Source organism: Aulonocara stuartgranti (genome assembly GCF_965226115.1).
Source record: "Aulonocara stuartgranti genome assembly, chromosome: 11".
Taxonomy (NCBI): domain Eukaryota; kingdom Metazoa; phylum Chordata; class Actinopteri; order Cichliformes; family Cichlidae; genus Aulonocara; species Aulonocara stuartgranti.
Window position 1 is genome coordinate 36,716,056 of NC_138947.1, and position 15,730 is coordinate 36,731,785.

The window sequence follows — 15,730 nt, forward strand, 5'->3', positions numbered from 1 at the left end:
TTGTTTTTCCTGCAGTATATAAAAATTGCTGTATCTCCAAAATAAAACTATGAAGACACTCAAAATAAATTTCCTGTGGTGGGAAACTATTTTTTGCAACTTTATTGTATTTAAAGTTTTGAGGGATAAGCCTCTTAAATTTCTCCAAGTAGAAATATATGTAAACAAAACAAAAGCGATTTTCAATTTTTTTTGTAGTTTATTGCACTTTTTTGCAATTTATGTAATTACTTTGGACTTAATGCATACATATTATTAAAATATGGGCTATAACAGTTGTATTGATGTATAGCAACTTGAAATGCTCCCACAAATGGCACTACAGCATGTAAAAAAAAAAATATAAGCTCTGGTGGACTTGGTTCTATAGTAGGTCTTAAAGGGTTAAATAAATATCGTCAAATAATCGTGATCTCAATTTCAGTGAAAATAATCGTGATTATCATTTTTGCCATAATCGAGCAGCCCTACATGAGAGGGCACCTGTGCTACTCACCACGGCCACTTTGGCATTTTGCTATTTCCGTTAGAGTATCGTTGATCTCTTATTTCATCTTCCTTCAACCGGGAAGTTCACTGACTTCGAAATTTGTTGTTCAAGAAAGTCATTACCTCTTCATTAAAAAATAAACCCCAAATAAAATCAACGTATTAGAAGAGTCTCACCTTTTTGTTCTTTTTCAATATGGGAAGAAAAATCAAAAACACATAAAAATCCAAATAAGAGTATTTTTAACTTTATTTGAATAAAGCATAAAAAATATTTAAATAGAAATATTCACGGGTCGGTGAGAATTGCATTTGTTGTTTATGGATACTAAATGTTGCATGTCATCCACGGCTGAGGCTCCATTGTCTACCTGCAGACTAATCCATTGTATTGAGTGTGGATTTGCGGCTGTCTGGAGTGTGCAGCCTTTGGGGAATGTGTGTGTACTGATCCTCTGAGGAGAAGGAAGCAGCGGTTTCACGGCTCAGTGGCTGGGCTGACAATGCTTCCAAACTCACTCTGAGATAAATAAGTCATTTTACCTGGAAGCACCACCTCCTCCCACATCACACTCTGCCTGTGCTGCCTTTGTCCTTAGACACAAACGTAATCATCATGAGGAAGTAATAACTAATAAAAACAATCATATATAAAGAATACTTTTGACAGGCTCCTTGTGCTGTGGGAGGAAAAATAAAGACAAATATGAAAAATATTGTTGTCAAATGCAATAATGTCCTGAAATGACGAGGAGTTGATTGTCAGTGTGGGTTCAAGCATATAATTGAATCACTGGTTACACCCTTTCTGGTAATTTAGACATTAATAACACATTTAGATGTTCACAGTCTCTTCTTTATGCAGCTGCAACATCCTGCGCCACAGTTTGGTGGTGTTAGCTCAGAAGGCAGAGCAGGTTATCGACTGATAAGAATCGATTCATTTACCATTCAAAAAACAAAGTGACACAGGTTTTAATTTTAGAATTAAAGTGAAGGAGGAGGCAGGACATTTGTCAGGAAGTGGCTTTTCCAGACAAGCGATCCAGGACAGTTGTTCTTTATTATTAGTATTATAAGTAAGGAAAAGGCTGCTTAGCTTAAGTAAAAAACACCCAGGGGGTAGTCTGAATTAGTACAGTCTAACTGACTAGAGCACCTGTGGTTTGTGCTAGAATGGGTCAGACTGTTGGATCGATTGCTTGCTTTTTTTTAGTCTGCATGAAATTAAGCTTCATGCTTATGAGCATGTGTGAACAAACCACTCTGAATTCTCAGTTAGTCTAAAAAACGTAATAAGTTTCACTCATTTTACCAAACATTAAGTACAAGCATTGTCTATATATTTAGGAGCCTTTCAAAACCAATAATCACATCCTTCAAAAACAAAAACATATTTTATATGCAGATAAAATGCACGCCACTTTATGCCATGCATAACATGTCAGTTTAGCTTGCGAGTGTGGCTAAAGATGCTATGCTAGCTAGGGATGGGTATTGATAAGATTTTCACGATTCCGATTCCATTTTCGATTCTGTTTAACGATTCGATTCTTTATCGATTCTTTTTAAAAAAGGAGAACACTAAGGTCGATTAGCTTAGAACTTTTTTTATATCTTCTCTTTGAGCAAGATAGAAATGTAGGAGTAACATGGCCTTACAAACCCAACAGTGAGATCTTAAGAGATCCAGCCTACGGCTCTTCAATGGGGTGGCACAGGGTCCCCAGGGAAAAATATTGTAAATGTAAAATAATAAAATAAATATTCTTCTGTAGCAATAACAAAGTATAACATCAATTATTCTGTAGCAGTTACACAAGAATATCCAGTAATGTCCCTGCCTACAATTAAACACATTCACTTACAATTGGGGGCATCTGCTGTGGCAAACGGGTGCAAACCTTTGACCACAAACTGAGTCACTGCTCGGTGACATTCGTCTGTCCTGGCCTGAAAGGAGACGCTGCCGGTAGACTGCAGCGAGAACTGCCAGCATCTGAGCCAGACTCTGTCTGTCATCATGGTCACTAAATGCACAGTGATGGCAGGTTTGTAATAAGGCAGATCAATATGCACTGTTACCTGATTATTTACCTGCCGCATTAACCGGAGAGGACGTGCAAACGTTACCGCAGGTCCACATACTGGTGTAGAAACATACTGGTGTAGAAACATACTGGTGTAGAAACATACTGGTGTAGAATGTGTTGATACAGTCCGGTGGTTATTATCTGTTGAATCCATTACAGGCCATGTGCATTTTACCTTACTTTCTTGATTGACTTGTTTTTGGTTTGGATGAGCATGTATGTTTATTTAATTGTCTAGTCGGCAGTAGTTTCTGTGCCACTCTGTAGTGTTTCTTCAAACAGTGGTGACTAATACTGCAGGTACCGTGTTGAAACGTCCCACTTAACTGTAACTAGAAAAACAATTTTATTGTGTGCAGCTGGAATTTTTATATCTTTCTTCTTAGAGCAATGCTGTATGTCGTAGCTTTGCAGTACCCGACCAATTTATTGGGGGATCGATCTCAGTTATGAGCACTTAAAAAAAATGTAAAAACGAAGATTTCAGTTTAAAATGTGAGGAAGTAGCAGAAGAAACGCCCTCCAACCCTGCACCAGGAACACAACAAACACCTGATCCTAATGGAGTCAGGCACAGTGCCAACAAGTAAATACATAACTAAGTGTAACAGATGTGGTGACGTTTGTTCATGTTTCATGTGTCTCAAAGAAAAAAGATATATCAGATTTTTAAAACACCAAATATTTGTATTGATCTTAAAATCCTGTATTGGTTGGGCTTAGTTGAACAACAATCTAACCCATGCCTGATTAACCTAAACAACAGGAAATAAAACTTTGGACATTCTGATGACAAACTGGAGACGTTACCAGGCCAAGTTTACGCCACAGTCGCTGCTCAGGACTCTTTTCTGCATCTCTGCTGTTATACTTTTTATTTTGCTCATTCTTCAAAATGTGCCAATAGACCCTTCTTCTGATCTTGTGTCGCTTTCTTCTTTTTGCAGCTTTCAAGAAAGAGGACAGCAGCTTTGATGAGGTAAGTTGAAAACAAGTCAATTTTAGGGAGCTTGGCCCACTTTCACTGTTATGCTTTCACGGCACTGGCCGGGGCTTTTTCATTAAAATGACTCTTCAAGGTCTCGTTGGCCAGATGTTGCCAGCAAGGACTGCACTGCAGCTGATTTTTTGGATGTGGGTCCCGTTGTAACTGTGTGCATATGGTGTGTAATATATTCATCTCTGAGTTGTCCCTCAGGGTCAGTTGCCATCACAGAGCTTCTCTGGCCTGCCAAATGAGGCAGCGACCAGATTCTGTCTATAAGAGCCTCCAAACACGCTCTTTCCAGCTGTCATCTATATAGGTTCCCTCAGTTCTGCAAACTGTTCATTCTCGTTTACGTGCCCCACCCTCCCTCCCTCCTTGTTCTCAATTCTTTAAGTTCTTCACTCCTATTTGGTACATGGTACATCTGCCAGTCCCGGGAGCCGTCACCAGTCCCCTTCAAGGCCTTCCCCAAACCGCAGGTCAATTCATGTCAAAGCATCACTTTTACCTACTAAAACGCTGTCAGACCTAAAATGAGGACGTGGGCCCAGCTCGTGAAAAAAAGGTGGTCAAACTGCATTTTTATTTCTTTTTTCAGCAAAAACACAGCTACATAAATGAAGCACTTGATGTTACTGCAGTTGCACACAACATGTACTGATACTGATACTGTATAGACGTCTCCACCCTCCTGCCCCAGTCTTAGCGTTGATTTCATATTACAGTTTTTTACAGCCACTAGGACACATTTCTCAATACTTAGGTCACTTTTGCAAAACTCTTCACACAATCCTCCTAACTGACCGTCAGCTTGGCAAAGCAGTTCATTTCACATTCAAAATGCACTACAACTACCAAAACACTTCATTCAGGTCTCAAATAAACTCATTCTTCCAGAACACTAGCAAAGGTTGACAGCCGACAAACACACTTTGTCACCCACAAAACAATGACCTAAAAACACTAACAACATGTAGCATTACACAGTGTTTTCTTGTGTAAAACAAGGACACATCTCTGTTTATAATTTCAATATATGTTACTGGAATGAATCAGACATCATGCAGAATTCGTTAATATTTGTTTCTGTATTTTTATTTTTTTGCACTAAGTAATCCCAAAATACAAGAATTTGTATACACACCATCCACTGATACACATACAATAGTAATGCTAATCTACTCGGTCTTCTCCATTTGGCCACAGGTTCTCATCCACATCACATCTTATGTCATCTAGGGCAACACACCTAGGAAAGAATCTTCTGGCTGCCAGAATTGAAGGAGTTGAAAGATTGAAGGAGTGACACCTGTGTAGATGTTCATCTACAATGAGAATCAGCTGTGGCTGGTTAAACTGCATTTTTAGATTTAAAACATGTTTCAATAAAATATTGCTGTTGAATTTTGCTGTCTTATTAAGTTTTGCATTGTGTTATTGTTTTGACCATAAGTTTAACAGTTTTGGAAACAGTATGTAAGCTCATGCAAAATGTCCTGTACATACAAAGATTTTTGGCAGTTGTTGTGTCTGAGTGAGAAGATAATTCATGAAATTTGAGAGATGTAGTCATTGAATGCATTTTGTGCCCAAACAATGATAACTGGTCCTCAGTTTAGCCCACATAGACTTCTGTCGTGCTCACTGTGTGAGGAGTTTTGCAAACGTGACCTAAGTATTGAGAAATGTGTCCTAGCGTCTGTAAAAAACTGTAAATGCATGAAGAGACGCTTGATATTTAAAGGTGCCAGGAGGAGCAGCAGTTTAGTCATTAAATAACGCTGCACTTATGGGCCTCTGCTGACTGTGACGATTAAATCAAGGCAGTGCATGTGCAGCAGAGTACTGTGGATATTATAAATGATCTGGTATATTTTGCCAGCAAATATTAATTAATTTGCTATAGGATCTTCGTTTGCATGCTAAAAATGTATGCAGCGTGTGTTTCATGGGAAACCAAGAAACATTCGCTCTTGTTTTCCTTTGTCTTTTTGAGCTGAGTTATGAAGATCCCACAGATCTAAATTTATGGCAGAGGGAGGAGGCTGTGTGTGTGTGTGTGTGTGTGTGTGTGTGTGTGTGTGTGTGTGTGTGTGTGTGTGTGTGTGTGTGTGTGTGCACCCATAATGTGCATTTGGTGCTCAGACGTTTTATTTTCTGCAAATATTTGCCAATCAGTTGGTTGTTGTGTATCATGCAAAAACTAAATTCAGGAAGAAGGGCAAATATTGTGAAAACTGGCACTGGTCAGGCCAGCGTGTCAAACTGGAAAATGTTCTAAAAACTAAAATTCAGACTAGCCCAGATGTTTTTGCCTACAGAGCAGCTCAGCAGCCGTCCTGTCACATGGGATCAATAAAGGGAACTAACAGCCAACCTCAGCAATGCTAACACAAAGAATCCTGCTTGCTGTCTTATCACTTATTCATTGAGCAACGTCACTGCAGACAATACATTGGAAATGCTCCAAAGCTTAGAAACCATGTGCCTGGTGAAGGACCCAGCTTTAGGTAGCCATCTGCAGCAGGTGCACTGGTGCTCAACAGTCACTGCCACTTTAAGTCAAAAGAGCACCCGAGCAGGATTTCCTCGTCATAGAAACAACATCCCAGAATTCTGAGACCTCCTGACTCCCTCATCAACCAGCTGCTTACAACAGCAAACTGAAGGAGAAAGTGGGAGAAATCAATATGTTATACAGGCCTGCAAAATAGCTCAAGGCCAGTGTTGCTGGGACAAAACAAATAATCTACAGTGTGAGTTGAAAACAACACCATCCACAGCATAACAGGTATTATCTTCACCTTATTAGTCTCTCTGTGTGTCTTACAAAAGAAAAATGGTGGTGCTGGAGACCCCCATAGTGACACCGGGGGCAGGTTCAGGACTTTGGCAGGTATTGGTGTGTTTGGCTGTCTGTGGGCACATTTTGCAGTCACAAGCTTACAAGACGAATGCAGGCAAAGTTCAAAGATTAGTGTTGCTGGTGGTGTGATCCCATTGCAACATTGTTTCTAAGATGATATCATTTTAGCTTCTGGGAGGGGAACCAATCTGCAGTAAATATCAGTTACAGAGCAACTGTCACGCTGCAGAGCACTCCTGTGTGTTAGAAGACTTTCATTTACATGCACGAATAACCCATAGTCTGTGGGTTAAATGCTGTGTCAGTTTTAAGATGGAACAAGATGCAAATTTACAGAAAGAGCCGCTTATATCTCATCAGTGGACAGAATGTTCTCCAAAAGTCTGGGGAATCATCAAAATGGTTTTTAGGAAATGTGAGACGAGCCTTTTTGGTCAGCAGTGATTTTCTCCCATGATGCCTTTTGTGCCCAGTCAGGGTCTTATCTAACTTTGACCTTAACTGAGGTCAAAGACAACTTAGCTGTTGTTCTGGGTTCTTTTGTGACCTCCTGGATAAGTCGTGGATGCGTTCTTGGTAGACCGAGCACTCGTGAGAAGGTTCACCATCATTTTAAGTTTTAACTATTTGTTGATATTGGCTCTCACTGCAACTCACTGGTGCCCCCAAAGTTCAGAAATGACTTTCCTAACTTTGTTTCTCAGCTGTTTCTTTAGATTGTGGCACCATGTGCTGCTTTTTGAAATCTTTTTGTCTGCACTGGGTCCTGGTTACTGTTGTTGGTGGTGATATGTGAGCCTGGCAGCTGGGAAGCTGCAGCCGAGTTGTGTGTAACAGCAACCGTGAGAAAAGTGTTAAATAAAGATGTTGGAAGGCATGAAACCGTCATCGGGCCTGCTGTGGACTATCTATATGTAATCCAAAAATTAGTTTGAGCTGAAATATTTAACAGTAACACATATGCAAAAAACTAATAAGACAGGAAGGGTGAACGTTGCTTTTTCACAGCACTGTGTGTGAAAAAAGTAGTGTAACAGCTAGTATTTCTTCAAGTTGGGAAAAAAGTCAGCCTGAAACCTGCTGTGAAAAAATGTAAGCAGGAATACTTTTAATCGCACCTCCTGATGTACCGTTGAGTGGTTTCGTTTTCAATTTTGACAAATGTGTGACAGAACCGTTCACTCTGAGGGGAAAACAGACGCTGGAGTCAAAGCACAGCCCCTATTTTTAACTCGTGGGCACAGAGGTTTGTCACCTTTGATACCCACGTTCCAACAAAAGCTTCAAAGCTCCAAAAAAGTATCTGAGTGTTCTGGACAGCCCAGGGAATTATTCATTAGTGAGATAACGCACAGATGTGTTCAGGGTACTGTACAGTAACGCCACTGTTTTGCACATGTCTCACTCTGTATATTTTATTTTATTTATTTTATATATTCTATTCATTGTTTACTCTATTTAATTTGTAAAATATGTGTACACACACACACACACACACACACACACACACACACACAGAAAAATATTTAGTATACACATTAGGGCTGCCACAAACGATTATTTTGATAGTCGACTAGTCACCGATTATTTATGCGATTAGTCGACTAATCAGATCATCATCCACTGGACGTAAAACTGCAGCTTATTGCACCAGCAGCATCTGCTCTTATATAACTATCATTAGCTTACAGCTTTAAGCTTTTAAGGTGCTAACTAAAAATAAAGACAAGATGATAGTTTATTCAATTTTAATGAAATTTGCAGATTGTTTCGGTGAAGTTTAATAAACTCCTTGCTATCTAAAATATAACAGGACACTGGAGTATATTCTCCAGCATCTCACACTTCTGATAATCAGCTGTCTGCTTGATGTTTATTCAGCTGTGTAAAAACTATAACTTTAATCTCAGACAAACCGATTTACTCAGGAACAAATAAAATACAAAAAAAAAAAAAAAAGCCAAACAACAACATTTTAAGTTATCTAAGTGACTCATATATATTTAACCTGAGTAGCGAAAGACGGCGGTGGGTTTGAAAACGATTTGCCGGGAGTCCGGTGTTCTCACCGCGCTAGTGACCTAGCCCCCGGCTAGCTATCGAGCTAGTGGGTAACAGACGTCTCCGAAAACGTCGGAGCGCTTTTGAAAATATGCGGTGTCCTGATAAACTGAGCCGATATTTGAGGTTTACACAGCTACATTCTCGCCTGATAATATGTTAAACGTTTATTTTGTGACCCAGAAAGAATAATAAGAGTAAAGTTAAAACTAACTAGCTGCCGCCATTGTTGGAAACTGAGCTGGGCCGCGCTATGAATTCTGGGACACAGCTGCTTCTTCTTCTTCTTCTTCGGGGTTTAACGGCAGCTGGCATCCTTGTACATGCAATGCTGCCATCTTCTGTTTCAGTCCGTTATTACACTCTTAAATCCTGCTACTTATTCCTGCGTCTTTTGTGATCTTACAAAGTTTCAAACGACGCGTCGACTATTAAATCAGTCGTCGACGATTTTGATAGTCGACGTAATCGTGACTAGTCGACAAATCGTGGCAGCCCTAATACACATCCAGAAATGCATACACTATTATATATTGTACATATATTTATTAGTTTCAGATGCAGCCATTCTTGTATTTTGCTTGTTTACATTATTGTATTTTGCACAACTCTGTTGCTTGTGAAGCTCGCACACAAGAATTTCACTCACATGTGCTGTACCAATGTACCTGCACATGTGATGTGACAATAAAAGTGATTTGATTTGATTTGAGGGTGTTGGATGTGCTGCAGCTACTGTCTTTGCCCCGTAAACCTAAACGATAAAACACACGGTCAGCTTTGACTGTTTAGATTAAAAATTCTTTTAATCACGGAGGGTTCGTGTTCTAAAAAGTCTTAAGTACCCAAAATAGTGCTGCTGTTGTTTTTGTAACACGTCACAGTGTAATGTCCATGGGAACCTGGACGCAGGGCCACGGGGGGGAGGCTGGTACGCAAGTCCAAGAGCGGCACATGATGCAGGCGCAACACAACACGCTAGAAAACTCCTTTAGCAACAGTTCAATGAGCATTTTTATTATTTCTTTCTTTAGCAGTTTAGCTTCATTTTGAAACAATGTAGGCAGAGAATAAATTCTACTGATGAAGCATGCATAAGGTTTTATTTTTGTTTTGGGAATAAATTATTTAAAAAAACAAAACATCACATTTGCAGTTGGGAGAGTTTTCCATTGGAGGCATCTGCAAATTAGTGGAGAATCTACAACCAACAATATTTCAGTCAAATGATTAATTCATCATCCAAATACAAGCTGCTGTGTAATTTTACATGAAGTCTCTAATCACTTAATTGATTATTCCATTTATAATCAGGGCTGGATATTGAGATTCAGTGTTTGATACTTGACACTCGTTGAGTGCTGAGGACTGTGTTTGCAATGTCAATTAATACAAATTGGCCTCCACTTGCTTTATCATTAATAGAATAGAATAGAATAGGATAGCCCTTTACTGTCACTGTACACGTACAACAAAATAGTGTTTTTTGATCTACACATTTGTGGATTTCATTGTAATTTGCTGTTTATAGAATGATAAAGTACCTCCTAAGTACCTTCTTTGACTCAATACTAGAGATGGACCGATCCAATATTACGTATTGGTCCGATACTGACGTAAATTACTGGATCGGATATCGGGGAGAAATAAAAAATGTAATCGATCCATTAAATATCAAAAAAGCACCTCACAAAACTTGTAACACGGCGTAACTCGGCTCATAACCGTAGCACGTCGGAGCAGTGTGCTCACGTGATAGAGCGGCTGTGTGTATTTGTAGCCTCGCTACCAATCAGGTGTTCTGGGAATCCATCCTACCTGGCAAACCATCCTACCTGTTGTTTCTGCACATGCACACAACATGGAATTCAGTGGCAAATTATCCTACCTTTGTGAATATTAGCTAGAGAAATATTCTGACTGGTAAAATTAACTGCCAAACCAACCTACCTTTGTGAATGTCACCTACAAGCATACTTAAACTCCGAAAATTTTGTGGCAAATCATCCTACCTTTGTTAATAACAGCTACACACATACTCTGACGGGTAAAATTAAGTGCCAAACCATGCTACCTTTGTGAATGTTACCTACAAGCATACTTTAAGGGTAAAATGAAGTGGCAAACCATCCTGGCTGTATGCATATGAGCTAAAAGCATACTCTGATGGGCAAAGTTAAGTGGCAAACCGTCATACCTACTTAAATTGGTGCTGGAATTACTCTGTGACAGCAGAAATGTGCATAAACTACTTACGGTAGGACGTTTTGCCAAAGTAGGATGGTTTGTCAGAACACCGGCATTTCATCTCCGAGGAGGTTATCCCAGAGAGAAGTAAAGCAAGTGTGTAAGTCCATCTCTGAATGTTTGTAAAGCATTCCCGCGTTAAGCTTAACAACCGATATATGGAGCGCCTGCCTCCCCCTCCCTCTCCTGTTGCTACTTCAATCATGAAACTGATCAATGATCAGCTGATCGGCTTTTCTGTCGCGAGTCCGTGTCTCTTGTTTGTTTTTGTCTCACTTTGCACCAGAAAGAAACCAGCGGCTGAACAACAGCAGCACGTTTAAGCTTGATCAGCTGTTGTTAGAATGTATTTAATACTTTCTACACCAGGATCTTTTTCTACAGCTGACGGCTGGTAACTGTGCAGGGGCGGATCTAGCAAAGTTTAGCCATGGGGGCCGATAGGGCATGAACAGGGAAAAGGGGGCACAAAGACATACTTTTCTTTCTTATTCTCATTTAAAATGTCGAGCTTTTAATAAATAATTATCTGACACCCAAAGTTTTAATTTGATGTAAAATGAATAGAAGTCAATTACTGTATATAGTGACTATTAAGTCTAAAATACCCTAGTAAGCTGTAGTACTTTTTCCTTTGGGAAGATACCATCTGTGCAGTCTGCAATTCTGTTAAAGAAAGATGTTGAATCTATTTAATTATTCTTGAAAAATAATTGATTTCTGTGCATTTCTTTCACACTGCATCAAATTAAAGTTTTTGGGGTTTTTTTGCTGGGAGTTTTAGAACCCTATTAGTTTGGTTGCTTAATATTTCTGCTAAGTGCTCTTTAAAATACCAGAATAGGGAGGATGGAGCAGGTTTAAGTTTATTAGATTGATCAGTTTTGCTGAACTATGAAATATTTTGGGTGCAGTGTATTTTTTGCATACAGGTATAACAGAATAGCTTTAGTGTTTTTTGTTTTTTTTTAACTTGAGTATGAACTTATACAAAAAGCAGCAAGATATAAAAAAAACAGTTTTATTGATTAAAAAACACTATATCGGATTCATATCGGTATCGGCAGATATCCAAATTTATGATATCGGTATCGGTATCGGACATAAAAAAGTGGTATCGTGCCATCTCTACTCAGTACTGAGGTATTGAGTCAAAGAAGGTAAATATGAACGTTCAGAAGAGTCGATGTTCTGCTTGGACAAAATAAACACACATCTTAACAACCCAACGTCTATCAGGTCATCAGCAAACACATTTTGGTAGAATTAGTTTGCATCCACATGCTAAGCAAGCACACTGTCACTAACTTTCAAGGCAAACTGCTTATATGTACTTTGATCTTACAGTTCTTATATTGTGTGGTTTCAGCAGGACTGGAAACTGAAAATAAACAGAGGATTTTCAGCTTTGTGCGCTTTAAACCTGACATGTGTGTCACAACACCAATCTCTTCATGTTCATGGCCAACATGACTGCCCACTGGGCATCAAGGAATGCTGCAATGCAAGAGATTTCCATCCCATCGTGGAAGTCTTATTTTTGTTGGCAAAGAGACATGAGAGCTTGGATGTCTTAGATATCACATATATCTGGTAACAGGGCTATTTGTCAAGTTTCCTGAGATTATTTGGATAAGAACATGTGGCCTGTGTTCTTGTTTGCGAAGGGACTTTTGTGGTGAAGCGAACCATTTCTAGAAGTGCCATGGGAATTAAGCTTGGGCCATTTGCTATAAATGGGCCTTGCTGCTAAAGAAGAATGTAAAGAATCTGAGATGGGGAAAAAACTCCTTCCTGTCCTGCAGCATCGTGTTTGCAAGAAACTGACTGATGACCTACAGCTACAGATGTCTGGGAGTTTGGATTCTGCGCTTCTGTGTGTGCAAGCACTTCTATCTTTGCAGAGAGAAACAAATAAGCAGGCGCTGGGAGCTGGTTTGCTGTCTGATGACCCACTATGATTGATCACAGTAAATAATGAAACTGCACGTTTAAACCAGGGAAATTAATAGATTTAGTGCGCAGGGGAAGAAAGCTTCCTGCTGCTTTTTTTTATAGGTTTGACAACAGTTTTGGGTGACATTACATTTGAGGTGCTCCGATCTAAATGACAGTATGTAGTATGTGGTAGTACTAGTATCTACTTTTGCACCCTCGTTAGGTCTGGGTCAGATGCCCAAAAATATAAATCATAATGTTTATTTTTCTGCCCTGTGGATGATTCATGAATCAAAAATAGCACTTTTTTCCCCAGGCACAGGACCCAGTAAGGCTGTCTTACACTGTAGCTGAGTGGTTCATCCTTTAGGAAGACAGTTTTGAGGCTTTTGGATGCTGTTAGAATAGCTTTGCATGATTCACAGTTTAAAATGGTCCTTATTTAGTGCAGTGTCTCAGACAGACAAACAGAAGGTTTGAACAGCAGGTGACTGGTTGGGACGCTTGTGATGAAGCTGTGTGCAGGCGATGACCATATGGGCCATGGGGATATCCCCCGTCACCGACATCGTACAGAGCCAAGAGTAGGGAAATGAATCCAGAGTTTTTGGCTCACATTGATTACTTGCACATAAACTGATTTAACTGTTAGACAGTTTTAACACAATTTTAAGAGTATATGCAGTACATGAGAGAAAACATAGCTGTTTCACCCTGAAGATAAGCAGTGGTGGGTGGGTACAGTACTCTGGGTTCCTCCCACAGTTCAAAGACAGGCATGTCGGTTTTTCATATCAGTGAAATGGTCAGTAAGATTAGTGGAATGCTATATAAACAGAGTGCATCACTGTACATGTAAAGTGTGCTGCTTTTTAAGTGGACAGGCAAACAACTTTGTTCCAGTGACTTGGTGTGTGAGTCTCCTTTATGCTTTCAGCAGTGAACACTTATTGAACTCACTGCAGTGACATGGTTTAGTTTTGCTATGCTGTCCCTGTAGGCTCATGCTGGATTTGTTGTTTTGCATGCTGTCTAACATAGACGAGGATTGTGGGAATTCAAACAGCACAGACACTACTGACTAGGGATGGGTATCGTTTAGGTTTTATCTGATACCAGTACCAAACCGGTACTTTTGAAACGGTGCCGGTGTTTAAAGAATGGAGAACACAAAATTGGTCCAAAAACCTCTCATGTTTAACTGTTTTCCACTTTTTCTTTGGTCATTTTAGCCTTTTTGGCCAGGGTGAAGGGAGTATCTGCCATCAAACAAGAGGACAGCCGCATGTAGCTATGATGATGTTTGCTAGTTCACCTTACATGCATTAATGTAATAACGTGGTTAGCCTACTCAACGTGAATTACACACAAACAACATTAAGCTACTCACGCAGAGAAGAACGGCTGCTGCTGCATCATCATCCTCATCATTTCTGCTACACTGGCAGGGCTAGGGGCCAGGACTCTCCTCTTCGGGTTCTTGGGGGATGTTGCTAACTCCGGGTCCGATAACAGACAACCCACCCGCAGTAGATGTGCTCGGTGTGAGGTCTCACAGCAAGCTATCAAATACGGCGCATTTCTCGGCTTTTAACAATATGCTATACGTCGCCAGGTGTTTCATCGGATTTGAGGTGTTGCCTCCTTTGACAGTATCACAGTATCAGCTTAAAGCACTTGTTGCAGGCGGCTGAGTTTGCATCTTTTGCTGTGAAGTACAGCCAGACTTTTGACCACTTCTCCTTGGGCGTTTTTAATCTGTAGCTCTGCTCTAAAAGAACGTACGTACCTGGTCCCGCCTACTATCCTCGGAAAGGTAAAATGATTGGCTGGAATCCAAAGTGTATGACATCTCAGGGAAAAAAGCACCGAAATAAAGCACCGAAACGTGCACTGCTTTTCGGTCTGGTTACTACCATTTATGTCAGAACAGGTGCCATCATGGCACCGGATACCGGTACCCATCCCTACTACTGACATGCACTTGCATGTTTCTCCCAAAAAAAGGAGAAAGACCATAGTCACATGACGTGGCCCAGTGATGATCATGGTGACTGATGTTTAGGTTACAGGACAAATTTTCTGTTTGTATTTTTCATGCAGACAGAAAAAATGAGTAGGCTGCAGTGACAGTTGTTTCCATAGACTGCATTCTTTAAGCCAGCAGTAGGTAGTGTGCGTGATTGTGGAAAAAAACTATCCAATAAAAGTACAGAAATGTGTGGACCAACGGTCTTCTATAAACACTTTCCTGCAGTGTTTATTAGTCATTGGTTGTGTGTCACATAGAATAGATTATTAAGTGATTTTTAAACATTATGATCATTCAAATTGTCAGGATGCTTTTCAGGAATGCGGGAACAGAAAATTTCAAAGAGTTTTATTCCTGAAAAAAATGCTGTTCTGCTTTCAAATCTCACACCGTGGATGGAAGTCTCTGCTCCCACATGAGTTGTTGCAAATGGGTGAAAGATCTGAGAAGAGCCTGAGTCCGCTTATCCCCTCCTGCCTCTAATGGAAATGGATTCTGAGACCCGACTGGCTTAATCTAAATCTGCGATAAAAGTGCTGCACTCAACAGAAAGAGCCCGTGGAAGGCTTTGATTTTTCAGGATGGTCTCTTTGCATACTTTCTTTGTGTGTTGTGTGATTTTTATTGTTGCGAGTTAATTTGCCGTCAGAGAAACGGTCCGTAATATTCAGCCTCACCGAAACGTCGGGTTTTGTTAGAGCTTCTCGATTAGGTGAAGTTGTCATTGTCACTAAAGTAATGATTTTCTCATTAGCTATCTTTGTTCCCGTTCTCTTGTCTCTTTGTCACAATTCTGTCTTTGTCACATGCAGACTTCATTATCTATTCTCTGTCCAATTGGATCTGAATGATTTTATACGCTTGGTGTCGGGATCAAAAATTAATGCAACAAATGTGTTTCTTAATTACCAGAGGTCTGTGGAGAATCCATTAGAAGCAGAACCCTGTCATTAGTTCCAGGGAATGTAAATCGCTGTGAATTCTGTGCAATATTTAGTAAAAAGAAGAATAAAAAA

At 39.9% G+C, this 15,730-nt stretch overlaps 2 protein-coding genes across 3 annotated transcripts in view; one reads left to right on the forward strand and one right to left on the reverse strand.

The window, feature by feature from the left end:
• Positions 1-15,730, reverse strand: part of LOC309716919 (uncharacterized protein) — a 244,022-nt gene that overhangs the window by 214,960 nt on the left and 13,332 nt on the right. The window lies entirely within an intron of this gene.
• Positions 1-15,730, forward strand: part of cdk14 (cyclin dependent kinase 14) — a 247,147-nt gene that overhangs the window by 10,060 nt on the left and 221,357 nt on the right. For both annotated transcript variants that reach the window (XM_082551038.1, XM_082551039.1), the window contains exon 2: positions 3,530-3,561. In XM_082551038.1, coding sequence (XP_082407164.1) covers positions 3,530-3,561 — 32 coding nt within the window. The remainder of the gene's footprint in view (positions 1-3,529; positions 3,562-15,730) is intronic.